We start from the raw sequence: 16,962 nt of genomic DNA, 5'->3' as shown, positions 1-16,962 counted from the left end.
TCTGAATGTAAATAATATTCCCAAACTAATAATCCAAATTGTTGGTGCACACAGCTCATCCATGTACCAATTTCCAGAACAAAGGAGCGAGATTTTGTTTATTTGTGAGCGAAGCGAGCCACGGCAGAGCGAAAACCCTCTAAGGGACATGATAAAAATTATTGATAATTGTGATAATGTACAGTACTTTGATAGTGACCCACGGGTATGGCGTGCAGAGCACAACGATGTACCGCTTGCTAGAACAGAGGCACAATGAGATTATGTTTATTTGCGAGCGAAGCAATCCAGGGCAGAGCAAAAACCCTCTGAGAGACGTGATATGAAATATAGGTAATTAGGAAACCTTAATTTCTTGGCACTTACATCAACCGTATACTTTTCCCAATGGTTATATTGTCATTATTATCCATTTCAGACATTTATTCCTGCAAATCACTCGTTATTGGTATTTGCCGACAAAAAATCCCGGTTTCCCACTGGTATCCTGCATAATTGTGTTTATAAGGGGAGGTACGAAAACTGAAACTGAAATGGATAATAAACACGATAGTGAGTAGGCAAAATATACGGTTCATGTATTTGGCTTGAAATTAAAGGGTATTATTATATACCATAATATACAGTTCAAGTATTTGTCTTGAAATTAAAGGGTATGATTATAGAACACAGGAATGGAATTATATATAGAAAAACTCAAATTTTTTCCAAAAATTACCTTTATTTCTGTCACAAAATAAAGTTAATAAGATACAGTATACCCTAATTTACCCTATGGTAATGGGAGCCACCTAGTGGGAACCGGGGGTTTTGGGTGGGGAAAATTTACTGGCAAATCGATAAATAATGGTAAAACCATCCTTTTCTTCTCAATAAATTATTCTCTGGGATACATGATAAATCCACAAAAAATTATGTAGAATATGGGATCCTCTTCCTCTGAAATATTCATTTTACAAATTAGACGTATCTGCTCCTCTTCATACATCTGTGCATAGTTTGTTGCACAATAACAACTTTATACCGGTACTTCTTGCGCACAAGCAATCCCACTTTCTTTCTACCAATGGAATTATTCCTCTTCATTTGTTTGTATGTAGCTCCTCCTCCTTCCTTCCCCTACCATATGACGAAGTTTACTATATATGGGCATGTTTTATGCTCGAGTGTGACGTAGGCAGTTATGTGACACATTCCCCGTTTTCTTAAGACAACTCCTCAGTTCCTATCTAGCTGTGGAGCCCAAAGTAGCAAGGTGTACTGTAATGACTGCCATGATGGCTATGTGGATGCTATTGCCAAGTTTCACAGCGAGTATTACGGTACACCTAGGGTAGTGAACAAATTTATAAAAGCTCATTGTGTTATCCATCAAAGTTTAAAGTGTCCCAAGTGCGATTCTAAGTTAGCTTTTAGGCTAGACCTGCACATTTTCTACTGTAACTTGGCTGTAAAGAATGCTAAGACAAAAAAAGACCCGTTGGTGTCAATCTTAAGATAAGGAATTATTTGTGATTTACTCTATGATTTTGTGACCTTGGAAGGGGGTCTGGGGGGCTTGAGCCCCCACTAGGTCTGTGACCTGGAAGGCGGGTCTGGGGTGGCTTAGGCCCAGGCTAAGTTTGTGACCTAGGAAATACTAGGTTAGGTTAGGTGGGTTTCTTAGGTTTTGTGGCCTTTAGGTGGGTTTCTTAGGTTTTGTGGCCTTTAACAAATCTTGAAAGTGTTGAATAATCACATTTTTTTTTCAGTTTTCGCCCACCCAAAGTTCCAGGTTCCCACCTGTGTCCGTCAAGAGATGGGGGTTAGCGGGAGAACAGTTTATTTGCAGTGGAAATAAAGGTCAAATTTGTTGAAAGCACCTAATTAATGTAGGAGAAGTTGATTTTTTGGTATTATTGTAGTGTATTACAGGGCAATGTAATCTAGGAAAAAAACTACTTTTTCTTATAGAAAAAATTACGCTCTCTTCGAAAATGACACTCGTTCCCGTCGCAAATGAATAGTTTCAGAAATATACATATATCTATATCCTACGATAATGGGGGACCCCCAGTGGGAACTCGGGGTTTTTTTGGGTGGGGAAAACATACTGGGGAAACAATATATAATTGTAAAACAAGCCTTTTCTTCTTTATACATTACCTTCTTGAATGTATAATAAACGGAGTAAAATACAAAACAGTATAGCTGGATAAACTTTGGGGTGTATGGAGGTGCCATTGCAAAGACTATGTCTCATGAAAAAATACAGTAACTAGTGCTGCCAACGTGTAATGTAGATCAAAAGTTAACGTATCATGCTAACATTAGCAATGTTTTTCATTTAATTTTTCTCATTCTACTTGCCCGTTGTAGACGCTCTTGTACGTACGTTTGTACATAGCAGGTTTTGACTTTCTGCGCAAAAACCCCGCCTCCCTGCGCAGAGACTTTTCCTCCACTAATAGGATTTCTTCTTCTCTAATTGTGAAATGTAACTGTTCGTCTCCCTACCAGCTCTGTTATGTAATACCCTCGTATACATATTACGTTTGACCCCAGTATTACTCGCTTTATTATCCGATACCTTATAAAATCACCTCATTTTATATACCCATCCAATATTATTTATCATACATTCCATTTTATCTCCATATATTACTTTTATACATTTTGTTATTACCTTGTCACTCCTACATTTCACATAAACACTTGCTCTGGACAAGTTTCCCATTCTGTTCATTCATGTTTACTCTCTAGACTCCGTTGCTTTTCCGTTAACCAATCATGAACCCATACGTATGTAAAGTTTGCACAGGGGGGTTAATATTTCCCTACCCCCAACTTCCAACAAGCCCTTTTCCGTGGAAACCATTGCCCAAGTCAGGTCTTTGTTAGTTCAAGTGTCGTCTTTTACGTATTTTACAATCTAAATATTAGAAAATTGTAACGGCTTCAGTAATCCATTCTTGAAACTATTTTGGTGTATTCCAATGTTGATAATTTTCTTAAATCACGTAATGTAATATACCAACTTTTAAAGTGTTCCAAGTGCAGTAATAATCTAAGGCAAAACACTTAAGACACCACAGACTCAGTCACAACACTCCTGTGACCCCTAAGTTACGATGTCACGATCATAAAAGTAAGTCATTAATTTCTTTAACTTTAATGTGTTAGTTTTATTATATTTTGTTGGAGTGCGAAGCTCAGCATTACCAATTGCCAATGTATACGAGGGTGATGTTTTATTTTCCTGTAATCGTAAGTGAGGAACAAGAACCATTATATTTAACGTTGGTAATGTTATCGTAAAATTACTAATGTTAGCGTGCACAGCTCAACATTACCGCTTGCCAGTACATACGAGCTTGACGTCTTATTTTCATGCGAGCGAAGCGAGCTAATGGCGAAACAAGAACCATTATATATAATGTTATCGTAACAGTACTAATGTTACCGTAACGTGAGTGAAGTGATATAACCAAGGGAATTATATTGGGTTTGTGACCTGGGAACTTCTAGGTTAGGTTAGGTAGGTTCGTTAGGTTCTGTACCATTTTTGTACTTTTTTATATGTTGTGTAAAGGGTATATAGAAAAATTCTTTAAAATACACACGATAATAATACCGTATCATTGCTAACCTTAGTAATTCCACTGTAACGCTGTGTATCACCGTAACGTTGTCTACCGTTGGTAACGTTGCTAATGTTACCGTTCGCAGTACATACGTGAGTGAAGTGACACCGAATTTGAACAAGTCATTATATTTAAGTAGTATTTTAACAAAATGGTTGATCTGTTTGTTTGCGGTTGAAATGAAGGTCAAATTCGGTTAAATCACGTTATTTACTATAGGAAAACATATATTTTCTGTTCAAAATCACACCCTGGGGTAGTTTGTAGCACTACGGCCAAGCGTCCTAATTTGCTTATTATCGCTCCGACTGTTATCTTGTATAGAATAAAAACGTTTGGAAATGGTCAATGGATCTTAAATATGTTGTGTAAGGGGGGGGGGGGGTTCCAGGGGGGCGCAGCCCCCCTGGGTAAGGACACGACTTTTAGCATAGGTTAGGTGGGTTTTTTAAGTTAGCTTCTCCCGTCATACTCATAGGTAAGGAAACTGTTGTGTAAGGGGGGGGTCCCAGGGGGGCGAAGCCCTCCTGGATAAGGATACGGCTTTTAGCATAGGTTAGGTGGGTTTTTTAAGTTAGCTTCTCCCGCCAAAATAGTTTTTAGAACGACGGCCACAGTTCAGAATATTCCCGTTTTCTACGGGATCTGGCCGTCACGCTACAAAGGCTCCACACCCTGTAATACAATACAACTTTACCAATTTTTTTTTCTTGGAAGTGTAGTATTGTGTTGTTCTATAATTTTATCAATTGAAGAACTGTATTATATACTTAACCTGACCTGTGCCCGCCGATCTTCAAACAAAGACCTAACCAAACTATGAAACCTGTAGATGGTATACAAATTTATATAAAAGAAGAACGACAGTAAGTTCCACTTCAAGAAAAGAGCACATAATATTACTTGATACTACAATGGAGGGTACTATACTTACATGGATGTTGGCACCTAAGGAACTTGATTATACCCCATACTAAGTTCTCTTCATAACACTACGAATGTCGTCACAGAAGTGGAAAGTGTAACCAGGAGGAAACTGTTTCAAAACTAAAATGTACTGTTGGAAAGCAGCCTGGTAAATTGTGTAATTCTTTCCAAATCCAAGCAGTTTGGTTAGATTCCAGGTTCCTCGTTGCTCTCTCCACAACACTGATTGTGGGCAAACTACTAGAAGCGTAGTAGGTGCAAAACGATGCAATCTGCAGAAAATTCATTATTATTAGTTACCTCCTAAGAATTTAAGAAGTCCAAACTGAGCCCAATATGTTGCCAAAACTGATGATAGCAAGGTGTTATCCTATCTAATTTCAAGGTAGAATGGGATAAAATTAAAGATTGAAAATCTCATTACTGTATTAATTTATTTAAGGCACAAGGTAATATAAGCTTAATAACAATAATAAGAATAAGCTTAGAAGCTTTGCACCTATCTATAAAGTGATAAAGAGTGCCACCAAACTTATTTTGTGGAGTGAGCAATAAGGAACCAGGAAACTACACAGACAGCACAGCTTGCATATTTATACCTCTAACTTCTAGGACTTATCAAATTTACCGGGCAACCAATTCAGTTGGGGTTTTTAAATTCCTTATATCTATGTTATTTCTAAATTTTCTACTCATTAGTTAAAAATATGCTCAGTAATATCCTCTGCCTCCCTACACAACACACATTCTATTCTAATCATACCTATTTCTATAATTTTCTTTTAACTCTAGCATATTTAACCTTGTTTTCATAACTATTACTGCCTCATTAGTGTTAAGTTCTCCTATGTAGTCTCTTCTGCCATTACTGTTCACAAACCTCAGTTTGGTCATATCTGCTTTCTTTTCTTCTATTTCTATTTTAATTTCCTTTGCCACTTTACTTTTTATTTTATTTTTTTTTTGGGGGGGAGGGTGTTTGCGTTTTATACTCTTCTTTTCTTTTAATATCATATCTATTGCATATTTCTATGAAACTTTTTCCCAAGCATTCCCCATATGGTTCTCGTATTTGATCTTCCACTACTTCTTAAACTAACCGTTTATCATCTGATGGTATGAAATAGCGTCACCTTTTTATACGTTATGCTATTCCATTATTTGTTTTACTTTATTTTTACACTTCAGTTCAAGTTGTTTAAGGCAATGTTTGGGGTTCGTAACGGCTCTCATATTTGCTTCAAGGTTTTCTTTCTTTATTATTATTATTATTATTATCATCTAAGCTACAACCCTAGTTGGAGAGGCAAAACGTTATAAGGCCAAGGGCTCCAATAGGAAAAAATAACCCAGTGAGGAAAGAAAAGTAATGAACAATTAAAATAAAATAATTCTAAGAATAGTAACATCATTAAAACAGATTTTTCATCTATAAATTATAAAATGAGATTTATGCTAGCCTGTTCAACATAGAGCATTTGTTGCAAATTTGAACTTTTAAATTCAAGTGAATTCCTTTTGTTATTTGCTAGTCTTTTTATTACCATCAGAAAATTCATATCTGATGACTTCTGTAATATTGATGTCCCATCTGCCAGGAAGTTAATCTAAAATTCTATCATTATGGAAATTAATTGTTTAATGTTACTTTGAGGAATCTGTCTTACAGATAAGTTGTGAAGGGCAACGTGTGGGAAATACATAAAGGAAAAATCCTTTGGAAGAAAAATTAAAGTACGCATGCACATTGTGTTTGGTTTTTGGTTTACATACCACTTATCTTTTTTGTGTACTTACATTTTTATTGTTTCTCAGATACATTATGGTTTAGGTTGCTTACCTCGTTGTAGTCTTTTGTGCTTGTAGAATCCGAGCAAAACATACTATTATTCCTTCGAATGACTACATTATACTTGAAATGTAACAAAATACGAATCACAGTCATGCAGTTCCTTCACTATCTAAACTCGATATAATAATTGTAGTTATTTTAATATCGGATATTAGCACGTGTTATTCAATACCTGACTCAAACCAGCAAACAGAATGAACCTATCCGTCGTTCTGCGAATTTCGGAATTTGACGACAAACTAAAGTTCATCCTACTCATTATGACGTCCTAATGGCGTAGCATTCTTGATAAAAATAATTTTGTAATCAGAATATTTTATAAAAAAAAAAAACCACACATTTTATAAGAGACTATCTCTGTATATTTAAAAAAAAAAAAAAACATAACCAATATTCCGAAAACTGAAAACTCAACTCCGTCCCCACCCCAGTAGCTAGAGCGATTGAATGTAGGCTAATTGCATTGAAATTACAGCTAGTTATTATTATTATTATTATTATTATTATTATTATTATTACTTGCTAAGCTACAACCCTAGTTGGAAAATCAGGATGCTATAAGCCCAGGGGCTCCGATAGGGAAAATAGCCCAGTGAGAACAGGAAAGGGGAAAAATAAAATATTTTAAGAACAGTAACATTAGAATAAATATTTCCTATACAAATTATAAAAACTTAAAAAAAACAAGTGGAAGAGAAATAAGATAGAATAGTGTACCCTCAAGTAAGAGAACTCTAACCCAAGACAATGGAAGACCATGGTACAGAGGCTATGGACCGGGTGGACCCCAATATATAAAGGCTATTATGGGGACTCTAGTGGGAAACCGGGTTTTTTTTGGGGGGTGGGGGGGAAATGTCATACACGAGTGATTTGCAGCAATATTAAAGGTCAGAAATGCAAAATAAGCACAAGATAATCAGTTGGAAAAATATATGGATCATGTAAGTGGCTGAAAACAGCCCAAAATGTGATTATTTATCACTTTTGAGATTTGTAAAAGGGTACAGAACCTAACAAACCCACCTAACCCAACCTAGTAGTTCCCAGGTCACAGCCCATAGCCAGGGGGTGCAAGCCCCTGGACCCCTACCCCAGGGGTATTATTTTACTGTATTACAGGGCAATGTAACCTAGGAAAAAGCTACTTTTTCTTATAGAAAAAATTACGCTCTCCGAAAATGACACACGTTCCCGTCGCAAATAATGCCTTACCTGTTATATCTTTTAATTTCACATGAGTAACGATAGCTTTACACTGAATGGAGAGCATTTCCATCATAATCAATTGCCGACATCAATGAAATCACACTAAATTTCGAAATAGATTGATGTACTTCACTTAAGTACCCTCCTGGAGACTTCTATATGTGATAGTAGTGAAGTTGAAACTGAAGGTGAGCGGTGTAAGCCTCAGTGAGGGTAGAAAAAAATGGCTTGTTGTTGAGCAACATCCGGGAACTTACGAAGAAGTATATACTTGTTAGCTGTTAATTGGTTAAAAGAGAAACAAAAAACTGACATGCGTCATTGTAAATGCACAGAACCCAAGCATGTGTAATAAGTCCCCTTCAATCTCTCAGATGTAAACAATGGACTTAGAGTGAAAAACATACTTCACATTTTAATCGATCAATAGGTAAGTTATTATGAACCTGCCCCTATTAACCATATAGAGAAAAATACCAAACTAGCCAGCACAAAACCATTTCTTACAGCGAATTCCAGTTTCGTTAGTAATTAAAGTATCATATTTACCAAAATATTTAAGAATAGTAGCAACATTAAATTAAATTTTTCACATATAAACTATAAAAACTTCAAACAAACAAGAGGATGAAAAATAAGATAGAATAGTGTCTGAGTGTAACCTCAGGCAAGATAACTCTAATCCAAAACAATGGAAGGCCATCGTACAAAGTCTAAGGCACTATTATTATTATTATTATTATTATTATTATTATTTGCTAAGCTACATCCCTAGTTGGAAATGCAGGATGCTATAAGCCTAGGTGCTCCAACGCAAAAAATAGCCCAGTGAGGAAAGGAAACAAGGAAAAATAAATATTTTAAGAACAGCAACATCAAAATATATATTTCCTATATAAATTATAAAAACTTTAACAAAACAAGCGGAAGAGAAACAAGATAGAATAGTGTGCTCGAGTGTACCCTCAAGCAAGACTCTAACCCAAGACAGTGGAAGACCATGGTACAGAGGCTATGGCACTACCCAAGACTGGAGAGCAATGGTTTGATTTTGGAGTGTTCTTCTCCTAGAAGAGCCACTTAAAATAGCTAAAAGAGCCTCCTCTACCCTTGCTAAGAGGTAGGTAGCTGAACAATTACAGTGCAGTAGTTAACCCCTTTAACGAAGAAGAATTGTTTGGTAAGCTCAGTGTTGTTAGGTGTATGTGGACAGAGGAGACTGTGGAAAGAATAGGCCAGACTATTCAGTGCATGTGTAGGCAAAGGAAAAATAAGCCATAACCAGAGAGAGGGATTCAATGTAGTACTGTCTAGCCAGTCAAAGAACCCCATAACTCTTTAGCGGTAGTATCTCAATAGGTGGCTAGTGCCCTGGCCAATCTACTACCTGTTATCCTAGTCTTCTTTTCTGACATTCTTATTTCGCCCCTAAGGCTGCCTGTACAAGGGACACTTTCCAGTGGATGGTGGCTGCCACAAAAAATTTGAGTGGGAAGCTGTGAACAACCCACTACTAAAAATTTGTCTGTGTGTGGGTATCAAAGAAAACAGCCACCATTCACAAAAAAGTGGCCTGTGTGCAAGGGCCCTTAAGAGTAGCTACTGCTGCATATGGTGGTTCCCCTAAAATTTTTCTGCCTACTCAATTTTCTACATTTTTTAGTCTTATTATTTCATTTTCTGTGATGCTCATTACTAACATTTCACATAGCATTCCTGGTAAGGGCACGTTTTACATTTGTACAGTACTCTATAATTAATTTTGCACCCCTCTACTGCCCTAGATTTGGTGGCTATCTTTAAAAAAGTTTTTTTTTTTTTTCAAATATCTCTCTCAAATAACTTTTGCAATAATGTCTATATATAAAATATTTTGAATAATGTTTTCTATCAAAATTCTTGTATTATTTATTTTTTTCATGCATTGTACTATTTTGGTGCCAGAGGTGCAAAATTTTCACATTTTTTTTATTTGTAACCCCAGTGTTTGAATGTCATGTGGTGACTTTTTTGCGTGCAGTAGTGTCCTAAGTCAGTTGTTGTTTTCCCTGTTTCGGCACTATAAAAAGAAACTTAACCTATCAGAGATTCCCTAATGTGGAAAATATCTTCATTGAGGAAATCCTTCATATGTGAAGGCCAGCTTTCCAAGTGTGAGAGTTGAGATGTTAGAGAGAAAGGTATAAAGATTAACTTATTTGGATTTCCTACCAACCCAAAGTTGCTGTACATTGTACACCTCTCTAGGAAAGGATTTAATTTGGGACTTACATTAACGCATCTAGCAGCCGAGAAAAATTTACAAGGCAAAATTCTAGTTGAGCAAGGCTCATTACCAATCAAAACATGAACCTTTAGCTTCCCAAAGTTTTATAATAAAAGTTTTTGTTTAAATATTCTTGCCATCATAAAGGTTTAAAAAAAGGTTGGATGCAATCATCTACTGTACAGTACTACCTCGGCCATCAGCAAAGCTATGCAAGAAGGAAATAAAACTGCTATGCAAAACTTAGAAAGTTAGTCTAGTATTCTCAGTCTTCTCTAGATTACCCTGAATTAAATGCAAAAGGTAAAGGTGTTATTAAACGTTTAAACATTCTAATTACTAATTAGAGAAGTCGACTAACAGCTGATATAGCTTCAAAGTGGGATTGTGAGTGAACACCATTTCTTCATACACAATCTGGTATCAGTTTACCTTACACAAAGCTGAGAAAAATTTGAATCACATAGTGATTTACAATGAACTACCAAAATTAGATTTGTATCGATGTGCGAAATAAGGACGTCATCTTAGACAACAACTCTGAAAAACAAGAGGTAATATATTTTTAATGACTAGTTAGTTGTTATTATAATATCAGATATTATGGTGGTTTCCAGAGGAGGGAGCATTTTGCAGGGGAGAGAACAGAAAATTTTCATTTTGAGGTAGACGTCGACACACCTTCACGTAGAACCAATGTGAACATGAGGGGTCTTTCATAAAAATAATGCCTGATTTCTTTATTTGTAAAATGTATGGTACTACTTAACAGAATCAGGAAGATGAGGGAATTGAAATATTTTCTTAAGGGTCAAGCAGTCTAGAAGTTAGACATTACAGTAATGGTTTGTTTCCCTATTTTTCAATTTCTGCTTGGGAATAAATAATACCCAAAAATATGATAATGTACTTTATTCTAATAATTGTAATAAATGCACTGCGTAGAGTAGTACCAGTTAGTTGTTCGTAAAGAGTGAACACATTTTTAGTTAAATACTGGTTATCTTAGATTTGCATTTATGTATAAATGTGTCCAATCTTGTAAAAGAAACAACAGAGGTACTGCTAACAAAAATACTGATGCTGATACAATGTCTATGTTATACATTATATACAATGAAATAAGATGTGCCCAATGCATGAAATAATATTGCAGAAGCTTTATTTATAGTTTGTAAAAAAATAACGAAAACATTGTATACTGCACTTGTTTTTCTCAACTAAAACAAGATATGCTCAGCAAATTGAAGAGATTAAAGTAGACAAAAATATATATATTTTATACATATAATTTATACTGTAAATTTTTTCAAGATCATTGGTGGAATATAACATACAAAAGAATCAACAAAAAGTCTTGTTACCATATCTACATTTTAAGGAAAGAATTTATGGTATAGGGTTAGGAATTAAATGTTGACAAATCACATTCTTCGGTGTACTCTTTGTCTGTTGTAATAAAATTATTTATGGTATATCCAAATGACAATGATAAATGGGATGAAAATTCTTTGACAAACCGTTGAATGACAAATGATCAAAGATGATTCTAAGTTGAGGATAGTGACCAATATACTATGTGAATCACCTACACTTTGTGGGTTATAGCTTCAAATACTGTATTCAGGCATTCAGGAGGGGGTAAAAAAAGGCATTGACTTCATTTTGCACTTAGATGTATTAGACGAGTTTGCTTCTAGAATAAAAGAAAATATGTAAAAATTAATAGCAAGATACAGTATCCGCTGTTTGGAACTACATTAAATAGCAATCTATATAAATGTACAAAAAGAATTACTGTACTGTGTGGGATATCAAAGCAGGAACAAATGTCTATTTTGGCAATGGGATGGATATGGCAATATTAGAAAGGTGTCTAACTTGAAGTACAGATTCTTTTTTATTTGTTATTCAACTTGATATTTCAATGGTTTTCCATCAATTCTTGATTTAGTTTTGTTCATATAATCTTATTTTTCACTTTAAATAATTTAAAGGCAGTATACTGTTCTATTCAGAATACTGGAGATGCATGAAACTAAAAAGCATCTTAAAACTGCAATGAAAAGTAAACAGAATTCAGTGAATATTGTGCTTACAATCTCCGTATCTATATGTAACTTCACTTAAAATGTCCAGTGGCTGTACGGAAAGTTTTAAACAAGCTCGTCACAAAACCTTTCTCATTCCAAATTCCAGATATTGATAACTAATACGTTATCAGATTTTAAATTACTGAAATAATATTTGACTTCTTAGGTTTCTTTACTCTAATTCATATCAAACATAGGTAGTGGCTATTTATATGCACTTCTAAACTTTTTTTAGGGTTTCCATTTGACACTCTAGTAATGGTCTTACTTACTTATATAGAAGAATCTGTAGATAGCATCATTATAATTTTTTTTTTTAGGCCAATAGTATTTATTATGAATATGATGATGTGAACATACCTAATAAAAAATTATTTACACTTCGTAAGATAATCATTCGCATTCTTTCACTCATCACAGCTACTTATCAATGAGACAGAGTGCCTACATTTTGACTAAGTATAAATGTGACATTTTTAGAGATTGTGCCTCTCATAAAGGAGTTCAGAAGGCACAAGTTCACTTATAAGAGTTCTTGAATTATGCAACATGCTTGCAGAAACAAAATATCAGAAAAATAGAGGCTCCAAATGCTATACAAATGCTTGTTGAAATCTACCCAGAAGCTATGAAAGAAAAAATGAAAAAAAAAGAGCCTTGCGAAGACTCCCTTTATGGCTTTAATCTGCTAAAATTGTCACGTCTAGAATAATGGACCCAGAGAATGTGTGTGTGTTCTTTAAAGTTCTTACATGCTATACATGAGAGGCACAATGCATAGAGTTAATAATAACAACCACCTGGCAATGATTTCTATACATAAAGGTTAAAAGTAAATAAGAAGCTCAAGAAAGGTCGAATGTAGGACCTGAAGCCAAATTTCTTCCCAAATAGTTTATTGAACATGGCATTCTTTTCTAACATAGTTCTTCTAAAGAGAAATTCTTTCTTGTAAATGGTTTTGAAACTGAATTTTTGGAATTTCTCTATGAAGAGGTTACTGAATGTAAAATTTTAAATATCTTTATCGAAAGTTATTTCTTCTAAAATCTTATTTTGTTCTTTTTTTTTTAAGTTATACTGTATATTACTTTTCTTGAGGTCAGAGCTGGTATTTAGTAAGCTCAATTGAAATTTTACTTTTAATATTTGCTATTATTAGGATAAATGACCCATGAGAATATCATGTGACTGATCCTGAGAATACGAAAAACTATTTGAAGTGAATTTAGCAGCTTTCCTACCATGTGTTATGACCCACTGAGCATGAGGGCGGACATATTTTGGTGTCAAGTTTTACAAGGCTGAGTACTACGGCCTCTAAATACTTTACAGTGTATGTGGTAAAAGTTTCTAGGTCCAATTAAGACAAAAATTTTAAAACAAACTCTATAATCCAGGTGTTTTAAAACAAAAATATAATCCAGGTGTTTTAAACTTTTGTTTAGTATATACAATAAGTGGACATCATGTACAGTATTGACTGACAACGATGTTTCCATATTTGTAAAATACAGTACAGCTAAAATAATACTATCACTTATGTAACAAATCTTTGAATACAGGTAGCATTGTGAAAATTTGCATCTCTAATTTAGCTGCAGATTATTTCAATTCATTTGATTTCAGTACTGTACAGTATTAAAAAATTCTGTTGAATACTTTTTTTGATGACTAGAAGTGACTCCTAAATTTGAAAACTCTATATTGTTTAGGAGAAGGCCAACATACATAAGCTTGCAAACTGCCAACTGTACTTTAAAAGCAGCTGATTCAAAAACGGAAGACAAGCCACTCAAGATAATATTTCTGTACAGGCTTGGGGGAATTAGGCATTCAGCTTACATATGCTTATTTGCTTGCTTGGCAATATCACTACTTTCAACCTTTTCAAGTGTACTGTATGCATTATTGTTTTATCACTTCTTGAAGGACATTCCATAAAGCAGTCCTGTATCCAAAGAATTTTACCACACTGGTGTTACGTAGCAATCTAATGCAACAGCATTTATTTGTTGCATTGCCTCTTATTATGGCACTATTATACCAATTGCCTCTTAGACACTGGTATATTCTACAGTACCCTAATTAATCCAGATTACAAGCTAGGATGTTTTATCACCAACACTATCACAAGTAAAAAAGAAAACAAAATAAACATCCATTATGTAGTTTTCTGAAAGTACTCTCCATATTTTCAAACTAAGCTGGGCACAGGTCTACAATCCTTAATATAGCTAATAAAGAAGTTTTAAAAGTTTCTAGTGCAGACTGACAAGCTTATATGTATGGTAATATAACTGATTTATTTAAAACTGTTCTTTTCATTGCATAATATAAAACTTTTTGTGGTTGAGCAAATAATTTGAATTGTGTTGTTACATTAATCAAATTTAAAATTCAGTGTCTTGAACTTAATGTCTTGTTCCTTTATGTCACTAAATTCAAATAATGATATTCAAATATTTATAGTGAATTTTGAAATGTTGTACTGATCAAACTACTACTGCTTATATAGCCTATTAATTGCTGAGATTTAAAGAGTCACTTTTTAACTACACAGTAGTTTAAAAACTTTTAAAATGTATTTTAATAATTACTTGGTGCAGATTCATGCATAACAGATATTAGTGCATCTAACATGCAGTTCACATTCTGTATTTTCTCAGAAAACTTCAACACACACCAAATGATGCCAGGTTCCAGAGTATCCTAATTTAGCCACAGATTATCACTTATTTTTGAAGTGTTCTTTACCCTGAGGTTTAGGTTTTCAGTCTCAAGTTGCACTGACAGAAAGTACACTCAAAGCCTTGGCAGAACTTTTCAGACATTTGTCCCCTATTTCAAGAACATTTTCCAGCTTTAGTTTCTTTCAGTATAATTCATTCAATCCAGCATTTCTATTTTCTCCCCAACTTAATTACCTTTATAATCACATTTCTTGTTACTATCACTAATGAATTAGAGTCCAACGCTGAGAACCTTATAAACCAATTTCTTACAATGCCACAACTGGAAGACGACGACCTTTTATTTCATTTTCAACTTTCAAGGTGTGTGTAATCCAGCATCTTTATTTCCTTAACACTGCCGAGTATTTCCACTATTAGGAAGATTTTATAGGTAGTAAGTTTTAAACTATAGTCCTTCATTAAACTTTAACTGAATTATAATTGAAATGGACAACATACATGAAAGACTAAACATTTTTAGTTTGGTCATAAGTATTCAGTTTCATAAATTATCACTACATCAGGCACCCACAGTGAAAGCTCTGCCTCTCAAAAGTTTTCAAAAATGTCACTTTTCATACAGAGCAACTGAAACAATGGCATGAAATTACATTGTTTTATTAATACATGAGCATTTCACAGAATACCATTTGACCAATCAAACTAAAATAAAGTCAATAAATAATAACAAAACTAGCGCTCTGCTTTAAGTTTCCATCTCAGTACAAAATAACCAATTGTCCGTAATGTAATAAAAAATACAAAAAGCACCAGGAAGTCTACCCAAAATTCTGCTCCTGCTATATCCATCTCCTCAAGGAATTTTTTTGGAGATTTATAGTGGCAGTAAGCTTCTGAGCAGTGAAGTGGCTTTCTGTCAAACCCGTATATACTGAGAAGAGTTCCCTCAAATCCATACCTGTAAATGTGAAGAATTAATTTTAGTGGTACATTAAGTGTACTGTAAGCAAGATTTTCCTAATTTAAAATGCATTTATGGTGAGGAATAGATGGAATATTGTTTAAACAGGTTTGGTATTCATGTTTTATACCAGTTAAAGACTATGTAAAAAGGTTTAAACAGTTAGTAGGATGAAATAATGCTCCATATAAGTATATATATATATATATATATATATATATATATATATATATATATATATATATATACATTGTAGAGAAAAGCTGCATGTTGCAATGAGAAGTAGACACCGAATCGAGTCATAATTATATAAAAACCTGTAAAGCTCCGCTTAGGCAAATACACACAAAGTGAAATTGGAAGGTATTCCGACAAAGACAATCCTCGTGAATTTTCTCACACCTACAGTAGAATCATAGATAATGGAGAATAAATGTCCAAAAAGCTGTGTGTGCAGAGAGAAACAACGTCTTTAAGACATTGTACATCAAATAAGTTTTTAAGTTGACAAAAGAATCAACAAGGTTAGCTTAATACATACAGTACTCCCTGAAGACAATGATTATCAGCAAAGTTTGCCTCCCATTGGAGCTTGAGTGCCCAAAGTATTACTTTGGGTTGCTTGCTATTAGACAAGATAATTAAAGGATATTTAACTTTGGTCAAGCAAAAATAATGAGAATAGAAATTAAGTCTGAACAAACTGAGAATGGAATTTCAGCAGAAGGTTATCTGAAGCCTTGGCAAAAATAGGACTAGCTAACTTCTGCTAGAAACTTTGTGATGCGCTGCTATCTGAAATATAAATGGATCAGACGACTTTATCCAAATTGCTCATAAAAAGGTTGCTCTCTTCTCTTCAATACTAAATTCAAAACAGCGAGAAAAAATCCCTGATACCTCCTCTGGTTTTCTTGCGTTATCAAGGTAATTGGTAAAATACCAATATCTTGAGCCTTAAAGGCGGAGACCTCAGTAATTATCTATAAGCTAGAGCCAAATAATGGAAAAGGTAGTTTTCCTAGAGATTACCAATCTCTTCTAAACCCCTTCAAGAAAGAGTGAGTAGATTTTCTGTCAAAGAAAGCAATAAGGACAAAAGTTCTTTCGAACTGTACAAATGAGCCCATTTTAGGGTTTCTCCTAACCAGGCTAGGGCTTCTCATTGGCTGTTTGCTACCAAAGATATTTTCATGAGACCTTAACAAACTTCTTTATTACTGTACTTCTCTTGATTAATAGAAATGCTGTGTAGGTGAAAATGACTGATCAACATCTGTGTCCACCCTAATATTTTCATTCACAAGCAGGATATAACTTGAACCTTGCTGAATT

At 34.4% G+C, this 16,962-nt stretch overlaps 2 protein-coding genes and 1 long non-coding RNA gene across 3 annotated transcripts in view; all 3 read right to left on the bottom strand.

Annotated features, from left to right (window-relative positions):
- Positions 1 to 4,816, bottom strand: part of LOC137634737 (serine/threonine-protein kinase fused-like) — a 67,803-nt gene extending 62,987 nt beyond the window's left edge. Inside the window, exon 1 of the mRNA XM_068367228.1 lies at positions 4,558 to 4,816. The gene's annotated coding sequence lies outside the window, so the exon portion shown is untranslated. The remainder of the gene's footprint in view (positions 1 to 4,557) is intronic.
- LOC137634659 (uncharacterized) overlaps positions 1 to 16,962 on the bottom strand; it is a 367,202-nt gene that overhangs the window by 273,426 nt on the left and 76,814 nt on the right. The window lies entirely within an intron of this gene.
- The window catches only part of LOC137634806 (ATP-binding cassette sub-family G member 1-like), a 31,627-nt gene continuing 25,439 nt past the window's right edge, over positions 10,775 to 16,962 (bottom strand). Inside the window, exon 12 of the mRNA XM_068367354.1 lies at positions 10,775 to 15,624. Within this exon, the coding sequence (XP_068223455.1) occupies positions 15,399 to 15,624 (226 nt within the window). The 3' untranslated portion in view covers positions 10,775 to 15,398. The remainder of the gene's footprint in view (positions 15,625 to 16,962) is intronic.

This window comes from Palaemon carinicauda, chromosome 45 (assembly GCF_036898095.1).
Source record: "Palaemon carinicauda isolate YSFRI2023 chromosome 45, ASM3689809v2, whole genome shotgun sequence".
NCBI classification, from domain to species: Eukaryota; Metazoa; Arthropoda; class Malacostraca; order Decapoda; family Palaemonidae; genus Palaemon; species Palaemon carinicauda.
This window is presented reverse-complemented; position numbering and strand designations above follow the sequence as displayed.